The following is a 13,618-nucleotide window of genomic DNA, read 5'->3' on the forward strand; positions in this document are numbered from 1 at the left end:
TCATCAGTTATCTTCATAAAAGGAACAGAGGAGTTTCTGACATTTAGAAAAGCTGAGAAAACAGTATGGGTCCAACAAAAATCAACTGATTTCTTCTAAATGTTCATTCATTCACTCACTCCTGAGAGCAGCAGAGGATCTGGATAGATGAAAAGACACTCATACAAGCCACTCACCTATTTTCACTTGCTACCATGATGCCTTTGATGCTTTCAGGTGTCTTGTAATCCTAAAAGAATCTAAGCTTTTTTGGGGGGTGGGGGGGGGGGCGGGTGGAAGGAGCCTAGAACCATGTTCTACTTCTTTGACTTCTCCTACAGTATTTCTCACATAGAAAATGTGAAACTTGGATGGCCAAATCTCTCCCCAGATTTGAGAAGTTCTCAGCCATTATTTCTTTAAATAAGCCTTCTGCCCCCTCCTCCCTCTCTTCTCCTCTTCTCCTTCTGTGACTTCAGTAATTCACAGACTGCTTCTTTCAATAGTATCCTATAGTTTATGTAGGCTTTCTGAAAATCTTTTGTATTATTTTTTCTTTGTTCACCTCTGACTAGATAATTTCAAAGGTTTTGTCTCCCACTTTATAGATTCTTTCTTCTGCTCTATCCATTCTATTGTTGATGCTCTCTATTGTATTTTCCCCCCTATTCCATTCATTGTATTCTTCAGTTCCAAAACTTTCTTTTTGGTTCTTTTTTATGATTTCTATCTGTTTGGTAAACTTTTCATTTTGTTCATGTACTGTTTTCTTAATTTCATTGAATTGTCTCTGTATTTTCTGGTGGCTTATTGAATTTCCTCAAAACAGTTGTTTGAAATCTATAGCAGGTAAATCACAGATCTTCATGTCTTGGGGTTGATTACTGGAAAATTGTTGTGATCATTTGGTGAGATCGCGTTTCCTTGATTTTTTATGTTTCATGAAGTTTTGTGTTGCTGTCTTTACATTTCAAGTGGCAGTCACCTTCTCAGGTCTTCACTGACTAACTTTGGGAGAGAGATACCTTCCATCAGTCCTGCTACAGATTCTAAGGCTTTCTCAGACCTATGAATATGCCTGCTTCACGCCTATTGCTCCCTCTTGTGGCAAAATTCTTAAACTTGTCTGGGTCTTCCAAAGCAACAGGTCAAGTACTAATAGTCTCCCTTTTGCTTTTATAAAGGTGGTACTCAATTCTCAAGTTTGTGGTCTCTCCCAGGCTTACAGATTTGGGCTTTCTGCATGTGCTCACTAGCTGTCTGCAAAAACTCCTTCTCACTGCCATTGGGAGTATACACAGGGAACTGGCCATGGGATGGGAATGTGTGTGGGTGAGACAAATAGAGTGCTGGGGGTGCCTGTGGGCCAGCTGGGGGGATCTGCAAGCAAGGCATACCCAGTGGTTCATGGGCAAGCCTCCCAATGGAATGCTTGTCAGTGTAGAGGATCTGTGTCCCTTTCATACAGTCATCCTGAGTCCTGGATGCTATTCTCTCAGCTGTTCACCACCCTCCAGTCATGCAGCTCATGACTTAGTACTCCGGATTGGGACTAGGGAGAAATGGGGTCTTTTTTAAAAGTTTAATTTTGAGAGAGAGAGAGAGAGAGAGAGAATGAAGGCATGAAGGAGGGGTAGAGAGAGAGAGAGAGAGAATGAATGCATGAAGGAGGGGTAGAGAGAGAGAGGACCCCAAGCAGGCTCCATGCTGTCAGCACAGAACCTAATATGGGGCTCAAACCCATGAACTGTGAGATATAATCCAAGCTGAAGTTGGATGTTTAACTGACTGAGCCACTCAGGTGCCCTGAGATAAATGGGTCCTTTTGGCAGCATCCTGCACAAGTGGAAAGCCAGGTGTTCATTCACATGCTTTCACACTCCCCCGTGGGAGAAATCATGTGCTGAGAAGGGCTCTCTTAGTACTAAGCTGTGTTGCTTTGTGGGAGAGTTGATACAGGTAGAGTCAAACTGTTCCTCTTACCCTCACCACTGCACTGTCTTGGATTTGTTTGTTTGTCTGTTTGTTTTTGGCTCCAACATTGTGCTGGATCTTATCTACTGGACACTTGAACTTCCAAAAAGGATCTCTCGTTGTGGGTGATTGCTTAAATCAGTGTTCTCCAGGACCTCCCGGACTATAGCTAAGATAGGCAGATGCCAGTTCATGGGCTACTTCAGGTTCCACAGCCCAAACCAAGGTCTGCATGTCTACTACCTGACTCACAAGCGGGCAAGTCCTCTCTCAAATCCCTTGGTATATAGTGCTGGTAACAGAACTAAAGCCAAACAAGGCTACAGCTAAGTCTTCAAGGATATGAAACTGTTTTGGGTCTACAGCTGGGACTACAGTAGATAGATCAACTGCCTGGGTGCAGGCCTGTCTTCTCAAAATACCCCTCCTAATTCTTGGACTGCACGGGGAAATTCACAATCTCCTATCTGAATCCCGCAGCTTCCACACAGGCACTTTTGTTCATGGATAGATGTCAAATTGTTATTGTTGAGGACGGAATACAAGCGAGGGAGGTCTTACTCAGCCATCTTGCTGACATCACCATTAGAGCTCCCCCCAATTTTTCTTCGTGCCCCTTTGTAATCTTTCCCTTTTTTCCCTCCCTGTCCCCAACCCATAACCTAGGCAACCACTGATCTGCTTTCTATCAATACAGATTAGTTTGCATTGTCTAGAATTATAAAATGGAATCATATAGTGTGTATTATTTTTTTCCTGTCCTGTTCTACTCAGCAAAATTATTTTGATATCCATCCATTTTTTTGCATGTATCAGTAGTTCATTCTTTTTTATTGGCACATAGTATTCCAATGTATGGGTATATCACTTTCTTTTGTATCTTCATCTGTTGAATATGGAGTTTTTTCCAGTTTCAGGCTGTTACAAATAAGTCTTCTATAAACATTTTTTACAAGTTTTTACAGGACATGTGCTTTCATTCCTTTAGGATAAATACCTATAAATAGAATGGTTGACTTATCTAATGGTTGATTTATCTAATATCTAATCTAATGGGCATATGTTTAATTTTAAGAAACTGCCAAACTATTTCCCAAAGTGGTTATGCATTTAACATTTCCCACTGGCAGTGTATGAGAGCACCAGTTTTTCCAAATCCTCACACACACTTGATATGGTCAGTCTTTGTAACTTTAGACATTCTTTTAGGCATGAAGTGACATCTTATTGTGGTTTTAATTTGCATTTTCTGACGTCTACTGATGCTTATTTCCTATCCATATATATGCTTCGATAGAGTATCTGTTCAAATATTTTGCTTTCTTGGTTTCCTGCCTCCGCCCCCCAATTGTTTCTTTTCTTCCTATTGAGAGTTCTTTTATATTCTGGAAATGAGACATTCATCAGGTATGTGATTTACAAATATTTTCTCCCAGTCTGTAGCTTGTCTTTTCATTCTCTTAACAGTGCCTTTTGAAGAGAAGTTCTTGACTTTTGTGAAGTGCAAATTATCAGTGCCTAGTTCAGAGGGCCATGAAGATGAAGGGAATGATATAGAGAAAATAGGTAACAGTGATTGGAATATAGTAAGTGCTCATTAAATGTTAATCTTTGTTGACTTCATTGAAGGAAAAAATGGCTTAAATAATAAAGACTAATTGTCAGCTTAAATCCCCCACTTCCTTACCACTTATGATTATGAGCTGTATAAACAAAATTTGGGGTTGTGAAATAGTTGAGCACTTATCCATTGCTGGTAAGAATATAACTTGGTACAACCACTTTGCAGAACAATTCGACAAAAGCTAGTAAAGTTGACAATGCATATTTCCTCTCTAAGCAATTCCACACCTGGACCATAGAATCTCACACATATATCCAAGGAGATATGTATTTATATATGAATAGCTATGTTTTGGTGATAGAGAAAAAGTCTAAACAACCTAAATGTACCCTAATAGGAAAATGGATAAAGGATGGATATGGACACAACAAAAAATTACATTGCGTAAAAAAAAAATGATAAAGCTGTAAGTATTAAGGGCGATGAGCTTCATAAACATAATATTTGAGGAAAGAAAACAAGATACAAAAAAATACTCCTTAGATTATTTCAAGCCTTTACCTAGTTTCTAGCAACCTGAAAAAGCTGATTTTGACAGTTCCCTAGTGTTCTTGTCGCTTTCAGGGAGGAATCGATTTTCAGAGGTCCAACTTACTCCACCATTTTGCAAGCTGAGGTCACGCTTGTAACTTATATGCTGTATTATAAAATATATGCATGACAAGCATATTTCTACCATTTTTGACTAGAATTCAATGAACACTAAATCTTTTTTGCCTACCATTTTACACAACTGAAGATTGAAAGAATTTTCCACAGACAAGCTTCTAGCTTTATATATTTCACACTTGTTTTTCCTCCACTCCTTATGGTATTGGGCACTGTAGAATATATTGTGATAAGATCTCTGGCCCTACATCTTGACATTGCAGCACAGAATTGGCACAGTGGGCACAAGGACTATGCCTGGAAGTCATACCTACATTGAAGGGCTGAAAATAACCTAATTATATAGAAGTAACTATGATCCACAAAAGTATATGCTACTAAACCCCAACAAAATGTATCCCAAGCTCAATTTGTTCTTAGTCATGTCTCAAAAAATCCATGTCCACTCCCACACCACTTTATAGTAAAAGAAATATATAGAGATAAAATCAGAGTAGAATGAGACAACAGACTCAACCTAGTATGGTTACAATATCTTTTAGAAATTTTACAAAACCAAATGACTATATGAACACATTGCTAGGACTCCAACCTTGAAAAGGGCCTATTAGAGATCCTGAATTTTAAGCTTAACCTCACTATATGTCTCTGTCTCTGCCTCTATTTCCCTCTCTCTCTCTCTCTCTCTCTCTCTCTCTCTCTCACACACACACACATTCATACACACACACACACACACACACACACACACACACACACACACACACACCACCTGGTCTCTCCTTTGATTTCTCTCTGGATCTCTGGGTTTCTTTTCCTCTATGTAGTTTCTGCAGACTGCTTTACTCTGCTTATCTATGCACATGGCCCTAAGATGGCTGCCTGAGCCCCTTGTACATATACCCTGTAGAATTGCTAAGTGCCAGCTCACTAACATCTATTTGTCCAGTTTCCAGAGAGAAGCTAATTGCTCTCCCCACCAGTTTATTAATTGGCTTTCTTCGGCTCAGGTGTTCAACTTTGATCCAATAAGCTATACCAAGTATAAGTAAAGTCTCATAGGACAAGGGTAGCTTTAGAGTCCCATACTGTAAGTGGATAGAATATCAAATAATTTGTGGATGGAAAATAGGAACAGGCTAACCTGATGCCCAAGGCAGTATATTATGGCAAACTTGATTACGTTCAAGCAATAGGCACAGCAAAGTCTTTGCCAAAAACTTCATATGTAAATATATTTGGGATTTTCTCTAAGAACATATATCTTATTTCCCAAAATTGTATTCACAGGGATCCTATTTCAGGGGGATAGGGATTGTTCATAGCACTAGAATTCTGAGGAACACATTTTGGGGAATTCTGGATTAAATAATAACAGTGAAATTATTACTCAGTAAAGTAATATTGTTTGTCTCAGCGTGGCACCAATCTAAGCATTTTTGGAATCCTTATACCAGTTCCATGTGGTAGGTTCTATTCTTACAAATAGAGATGCTGAGGCATAAGAGAAGTTGACCAATTTGCCCCAAGTTGAACAACTAAGGAGTGGGGCTGCTTGACTGGCATCCAGGCAAGTTTTCATGCTTAACCTTGTGCTACATAGGCATACCTTGGAGATATTATGGTTCAGTTCCAGATTACTGAAATAAGGCAAAAATCATAATACAGTGAGTCAAATGAATTTTATGCTTTCCCAATGCATATAAAAATTATCCTTACACTATAGTCTATTAAGCATGCAATAGCATTATGCCTTAAAAACAATGTACATACATTAATTGTAAAATTCTTTATTACTAAAAATTGCTAATCATCATCTGAACTTTCAGAAAGCCATAATCTTTTCCCTGGTGGAGGATCTTACCTTGATATTGATGACTGCTGACTGGTCAGGGTGGTGGGTTGCTGAAGCCTGGGGTGGCTGTGCCATTTCTTAAAATAAGACAACTATGAAGTTTGCTGCTTCAGTGGACTCCTCCTTTCACAGCTGATTTCCCTGTAGCATGTGATGCTGTTTGATAGCATTTTACTCACAGTAGGAGTAAAATTTTTTCAAAATTGGAGTCAATCCTCTCAGACCTTGCTGCTGCTTTATTAACTAAGTTTCTGTAGTATTCTCAATCCTTGTCATTTCAACAGTCTTCACAGTTCCTAACCAGGAGCAGATTCCATCTGAAGAAACCACTTTCTTTGCTCCTGCATAAGAAGTAACTCCCCATCCATTAAAGTCTGATCTTGAGATTGCAGCAACTCAATTATATCTTCAGTCTTCATCTCTGGTTCTAGTTCTCTTGCTGTTTCCATCACGTTTACAGTTTTGTCCTGCACTGAAGTCTTCAACCCCTCCAAGTCATCCATAAGGGTTGTAATCAACTTCTTCCAAACTCCTGTAAATGTTGACATTTTGACCTCTTCCCATGGGTTATGAATGCTTGTAATGGCATCTAAAATGGTGAATCCTTTCCAGAAGATTTTCAATTTACTTTTCTCAGACTTATCAGACGAATAACTGTCTATGGCAGCTATAGCCTTACAAATGTATTTTTATTTTTATTTATTTTAAAGAAAATTTTTTTATTTTTATTTTTAAAAAATATTTATTACTTTTATTTATTATTTATTCTATTTATTATTTTCTTCTCCTCCATGCATGAGAGGGAGAGAGAGAGAGAATCTTTTATTTTTAAAGACATAGTTATACAGCATTATGATTAGATTATTACATTGAGAAATCAACAGCATGGGTGCAAAAAAAATATCTACATTAAAACCCTTTGTTGGAGTGCATTACACTTTCCACAGAACAGAAACTAAAATAAACTGTTATATAATTAGTCATGAATATAGTCCTTGGGTTTTAGCCCATACATATGAATATTGTCTAAAACATGGCTCCTTTGTGGCAGCTAGGCCCTGCCACCACCGTGCTTGGCTGAGCTCACAAACCTGTTGTAACCTGTAGCTTCCCTGTCACTTCTCTGGCTCTCCTCTCCTGCTAAGCTTCGTTTCCCGACAGTAATTAAAACCTTCTGCCACTGCCATAGCTACTGCTGCTGCTGGAACTGCCACAGCCACCTTGGTTTCTGGTTTGACAAAGTATTGGCCTCCACCACCATAGGGCGCAGAGCTTCTGCCTCCAAACTTCCCTCCTTGCAGGGGTCCAAAATTTGAAGATTGATTGTTGTAATTGCCAAAATCATTATAGCTTCCGCCACCTCCAAAATTGCTTCCATCATTACCAAATCCGTTACAGCCATCCACACTGCCACCACGTCCACCACCACCTCGATTGCCACCAAAGCCACCTCGCCTGCCACCAGAGCCACCTCGCCCACTGAAGTTTCCCCCACGACCAGAGTTGTCATTCCCACCACAACCACCACCAAAGTTTCCAGGACCACTTTGACCTTTCTGGCTGGCTGAAGCACCAGCCATCTCCTGCTTAAATAGGGCTCTCCTCACTTCCCAGTGTGGCCGTTCACAGTATGGTATTTTTGAATGACAATCTTGTCTACAGAGTCATGATCATTAAATGTTACAAAAGCAAAATTCTCTTCTTGCCACTACCTCGGTCAGCCATGATTTCAGTCACTTCAGTTTTCCCATTCTGTTCAAAATAATCTCTAGGATGTGTGCTTCAGGGTCTTCTTTAACGCCACCGACAGAAATCGTTTTCACAGTTAAGCGGGCACCAGGTCTTTGAGACTCGTCTCTTGAGACAGCCCTCTCTGGTTCTACAACTCTTCCATCCACCTTGTGTGGCCTTGCATTCATGGCTGTGTCCACCTCTTCCACAATGGCGTACGTGACAAACCCAAAGTCTCTGGAGCGCTTGGTGTTGGATCTCTCATTACCACACAGTCTGTAGGCGTTCCCCCATTACTCAAAATGGCTCCTCAGACTCTCATCGGTTGGTTCAAAGCCCAAACCTCTGATGAAAACCGCAGCTGTTCAGGCTCTTTGGGAGACTCTGACATGACGGCATCTACAGGCAGAAAGCAAGAGAGAGAATCTGCTTGATGCAGGGCTCAATGCAGGGCTCTACCTCGGGCTCACTCTCACAACCATGAGATCATGACCTGAGCGAAAATCAAGAGTCAGACACTTAATCCATTGAGGCATGCAGGTGCCCCGAAATGTGTTTCTTAAATAATGAGTCAAAATTACTCTTTGACCCATGAGCTGCAGAATGGATGTTGTGTTAGCAGGCATGAAAATCTTTGTTTTATATCTCCATCAGAGCTCTTGGGTCACCAGGGGTATTGTCAATGAGCAGTCATATTTTGAAAGGAAGCAGATCTCAACAGTGGGGCTAAAATATTAAGTAAATCATATTGTAAACAAATGTGCCATTACCTAGGTTTTGTTTTTCCATGTAAATTTAGCATAATTATTAAGGGTCCTAGGATTTTTGGAATGGTAAATGAGCATCGGCTTCAACTTAAAGCCACCAGCTTCATTAGCCCCAAGAGAGTAACACTGTCCTTTGAAACTTTAAAATCAGGCATTGACTATTCTTCCTTAGCTATGAAAATACCAGGTGGCCTCTTTTCCAATAGAAGCCTGTTTAGTCTAGATTGAAAATCTGTTGTTCAGTGTAGCCACATTTCATTAATTGCCTTAGCTAGATCTTGTACATAACTTCATATGGCTTCTACATCATCACCACTTCACCTTGCACTTTTGTGTTACGGACATAGCTCTTTCCTTAAACCTCATGAACCAACCTCCGCTAGCTTCAATTTTCTGCAGCTTCCTCACCTCTCTCAGGATTCATAGAATTGAAGAGGGTTAAGATTGTGCTCTGGATTAGGCTTTGGCTTAAGGGAATGTTGTGGCTGGTTTGATCTTCTATCTAGAGCACTAAACCTTTCTTCATATAAGCAGTAATGCTGTTTCACTTAATCATTTGTATGTTCACTGGAGTAGTACTTTTAATTTCCATCAAGAACTTTTCTTTTGCCTTCACAGGTTGGCTAACAGTTTGGTGCAAAAGACCTAGCTTTTGGCCTATCTCACTTTCAACATGTCTTCCTCACTAAGCTTAATCATTTCTAGCTTTTGATTTAAAGTGACAGATGTGTAGCTCTTCCTTTCCCTTGAACACTTAGAGCCCATTAGGGTTATTAATTGACCTAATTCCCTCATTGATGCATCTCAGGGAATAGGGAGGCCTGAGGAAAGACAGACAGGGAAACAGCTGGTTGGTGAAAGAGCCAGAACACACATATTTATCAAGTTCACTATCTTATATAGGGACAGTTTGTGGCACCCCAAAATAATTAGAATGGTAACATCAAAGGTCACTGATCAAGAGTACCATAACAAACATAATAATATAAAATACTGCTAGAATTACCAAAATGTGACCCACAAAGTGAACAAATGCAGTTGGAAAAATTGTGCTTATCAGCAGACTGAAATGAGGACTTGCTCACCACAGTATTACCACAAACCTTAAATTTAAAAAAGTGCAATACCTGCAAAGTACAATAAAGCAAAGCACAATAAAAGGAGGCATATTCTGCAATATGTAAAAGGATTGATTTAACATCAAGTAGGTGATTACTGTTTCTTGGGTTTTTTTGCCTTGTTACAGATGAGTATTCCATCTCCTCACCTGTATTTCTGCTTTGGAATCATGGATCCTTAGTGACTCCCAAGGCCTCAAGAGTTAGAAGACAGGTTTCCACTTCCTTTCAATTAAAATAAATATTTAAATGCACTCATATTCTTCAGTGTCCTGGGGCATTTGATGAAGTACATAGGGTTTTCCTCATTTCTAATTTCATGAGGAATAAATGGTTTCTATTGCCAGGGTCCAGTATAAAACCTCAAATTATGAACTAGCTAAAATACAAGATCTGAGAACCTCTAGATTAAGAGAAGAAAGATAAAGTGCACAGAGGCATAAATGCCTTAGACTTTCGTAAAAATGGAGGCTTATATACCCCTTGCTTTTTCATTTGAGTTATTGTATAGTTTGTCTTCATGAAGAGAAAGCATAATACTTCAATAGCATGTTATTTTCCATAAAGCATGTCTCCATATATACCCATATAGACATAGGTAGAAAATCTACCCTCTGGGTTATGTAGAAATTTTTCAGAATGTGAAACAATGTATAATTTCAAATGATCTTGTATATTATCATGCACTAGAACGATTATTAGAGTCACCAAAAGTCTTTTCTTGCGTTCTGTGATTGAGTTCCGGTAGAATATTTGGGGAAGACTAACTGAAGATTTCTGGAGCTGACACCTGATCTTCTGGTTTCAAACACAGTAATCCAGCCTAAGTAGGCAGGCGTTCCACATCAGGGAGACGCCAACGGGACTACGTTTTTGCTCTATGAATCCCAAGCAAATAAATCTTGTATTCTGTGTAATACGCCTTTCACTGGCAGTACGTGAACATCTTTCATCATTTAATAAATATATATTGAGCGCCTACAGTTTGCGTCTGATGCTGCAGTGAAGAAAAGACCAATCCTGTTCCTAAGGAGCTTACGCTAACGGGAGACACCCTAATGTGTCCTACCGCCTACGCTTCCAAATATATACATATAATCTCACCACATAACCTAAATTTATAAAATCTGACTTGGGGAAATGGAAGCGCTCGCTCGTCCTTGGGGCCGCTGAAAGTCAAAACCGTTCCTGCTCCAGGTGGCGACCCAGCCTCCCGCCCAGCGCCGCGTCGCAGGGAGCGGCGCGCCTCTGTGACGCGCACGCCCCGCCCACCGCTCCCTTCATAGTGCCCCGCCCCCGTGAGCGAAGTGCGCAGACTCCTCAGCCCGGCTCCAGTTCGGTCGGGACGCCGCTGAGCCCGCGACGTCGCCTCCCGGTGAGTTTCTGAGGGGGCCGCCAGGCCTTGTCCTTCCGCAGTGGCCGCGCCGGCAGCAGGGCACTGCAGCCGCAGTCCCGGCCGCGGTGTTTGGTAAGCAGAAGCCCCGGCGTGCCCTGAGCGTGCAGCCCCCCGCCGCTCGGCCCGGCCACAGCCCCGGGCGTGAACGGAGCTGACGGAGGATGGCAGCCTCCGGGGTGGAGAAGAGCAGCAAGAAGAAGACCGAGAAGAAACTTGCTGCTCGAGAAGAAGCTAAATTGTTGGCGGGCTTCATGGGCGTCATGAATAACATGCGGAAACAGGTACCGCCTTTGTGGGAGTGACGGACGCCAGGGGGGAGGGGGTCCGGGACTCGCGCCCCTGGCTCCCTGGGCCGAAACCGCGCCCGGTGGTGATCGCGACTCTCCTCTGTCCTCGCCTTTCCTTCCATTTTCGCACGCCAGCCGAGCTGCTGTTAGTAGAGGGTCGCGTTAACCATTTGTCGAGCAGAAGCGTCTCCTCGTCTGCCGGTGCTGCGTGGCTCGCAAGTCAGGCTCCTGGGAGACTCCTGGGCTGGCATATTCGGCATCGCGTATCGGTTGTGTAACAGCTCTGCCCTAGTTATCTCTTTGTGAGGCGAGGATCCTTCCATTGGCGAGCCGCCGCGTTAAGGTGTCGTGAGATCTCGTGCGAAGAAGCCCATTGGCACAGCCCAGCCCGAAGCCCCCTCAGAAGGGAGAAGCATTGCTGGCCTGAAATCAGCTACTCTTAGATAAGGATCCCCGCCCCTCGTCTGTGTTCCCCGGGTGGAGCTAGTTGAAGGCAAATCCTCCTGTACGTGTTAATTTAGAGCAGAAACAGTCACCGATAAATACCGCGCAGTCTTTTAAGGCTCCTCTGCGCCTCTGTTATTAAGAGGAGCTCTTTGTTCTGTCCTTGACGTGTGGCGCATTAATGACCGTCTTCACGTCGGCGAAAGGTGGGTGATGAAAAGAACGGATTTTAACGCGGAGGATGTAGACAAGAGAGGTTTTTTGGTGGGTTTTTTTTTTTTAATTCCATAACATCTTATACCAATAAGTATAGAAAAGTCACTTGGTTACCGTAAGCTTTATTTGTAGCAAATAGGCATCTTAGATGTGGGAATGTTTCTGTTCTGTAACTGTGGTCCTGTTTCCAAAGAAGACAAAAGCAGGGTGTATGAACTGCAAAACCTGGTTTGCTTATCTAGTGGTTTTGATGGGAATATGGAGAACAGTACAGGAATTTGAGATTTGTAAGAAGATCCTAGCTTCTGATTTCTTGAAGCAAACTCTGACTGCAGGGATCTTGTCTTTGTTCATCAGCTCCTGGCATGGTGCATGAATGCGGTAGAGATCTGTCTGAATGCCTTTAAATCTTCCCCGGCTTTTGTGCCAAAGTCGCCGTGAATGTCTGCATTCAGTATTGTATGTAACTGACTTTCATGTATCTATTTTCATGTATACATTCAAGTTCCTTTCATGTAAACCTTTTTATATTTGCAACACCGGTGACTTCAAATTACTGGTGCATTTAACAAGTGTGTGCTCCTAAAGGGCAGTTGAACACAGTTAACCAGTGCTCAAATTTGTTTCCAGGAATCCTCCCCCCCCCCCGCCCCCCTCCCCCACCCCCAGAGAGGTGGTTTCATCTGTGGACTCCAGCATTGTAAAGCTTGCCTCATTCCTTATGTAGATAGGTTGCAGCTGGGTTGCAGCATCAGCTGTTTACTTGAGGAAAAGGGGATTGTATGTTTAACTGTTTGGGTTCAAAAATTGAATTGTATCCATTTCTTAGATTTAGCTTTAGACTATGTTAACCTCTGTTTATCCACTGTTAAACTAGAAATAAAGTTACTGAAAAATCAGGATTCTGTTACTGTGTAGTAGGGGAAAATAGAGCTGGAACAACCAGAGATCTCTTCCACAGTGGTTCACTGATCTTAATCTGCCGGTTCTCTTTTTGTCAATGGTTTTGCATGTTTTTAAGGTATTCTCCAGTAGAATTTTCACCAACTTCATGGAATCCTTTTGCAAGATGTGCAGTTTCCTTTGCAGTTGATGTACATTGTACTCGTATTGTTCTGTTTAACGTCGTAACACAGGAGAGACTCACCAAGAATGACTGACAAGGGCATTTGATGGGATTGGCAGAAATAGAAAGTGGTCTGAGCCAGAGGAAGAATGTTTGAATGAGAACCAGTTTTATAAGTGTTCTTGTTCTTCAGTGAATATTTTTGTGTTGTGACTCTTTTTTCTTTCCCATATGACTTCATTACTTTGGGGATCAGGATAATGAGTGCCTAGATGACAAGGACCCCTCTGTACACACCCAGAAACATTCTTACAAGAACTTGAGAACACTGAAATTAGAATACCTGAATTCAAATTGCTGCTGTACCATTAATTAGTTTTGTGATCTTAGATAAATATGACTTAGGTCATTTCATCTCTCCATAACAGAGCAGTCAATTCTATACGTAGTGGCCAAGGAGGTTGTACAGAATCAGCAGCCTCAGCTTCTTATGGGCCCCTTTTCCTTCATCATCCTTGCAGTCATTTCTAGCCTTTTATTTTTAAGTAAACT

General features: G+C 41.5%; 1 protein-coding gene and 1 pseudogene across 4 annotated transcripts in view; one reads left to right on the forward strand and one right to left on the reverse strand.

Moving 5' to 3' along the window:
- Positions 1-6,908: 6,908 nt before the first annotated feature.
- LOC125153745 (heterogeneous nuclear ribonucleoprotein A1-like) lies at positions 6,909-8,062 on the reverse strand (annotated as a pseudogene).
- Positions 8,063-10,963: 2,901 nt separating this feature from the next.
- KLHL7 (kelch like family member 7) overlaps positions 10,964-13,618 on the forward strand; it is a 68,960-nt gene continuing 66,305 nt past the window's right edge. Inside the window, exon 1 of one of the 4 annotated variants that reach the window (XM_047845985.1) lies at positions 10,964-11,032. Coding sequence is in view for 1 of the 4 variants with exons in the window: in XM_047845959.1 (XP_047701915.1) it covers positions 11,215-11,334 (120 nt within the window). In the remaining 3 variants the exon portion in view is untranslated. Of the gene's footprint in view, positions 11,335-13,618 lie in introns of all 4 variants that reach the window. The other 3 variants (XM_047845977.1, XM_047845959.1, XM_047845968.1) reach the window with 3 other exon arrangements.

Source organism: Prionailurus viverrinus, chromosome A2 (assembly GCF_022837055.1).
Source record: "Prionailurus viverrinus isolate Anna chromosome A2, UM_Priviv_1.0, whole genome shotgun sequence".
NCBI classification, from domain to species: domain Eukaryota; kingdom Metazoa; phylum Chordata; class Mammalia; order Carnivora; family Felidae; genus Prionailurus; species Prionailurus viverrinus.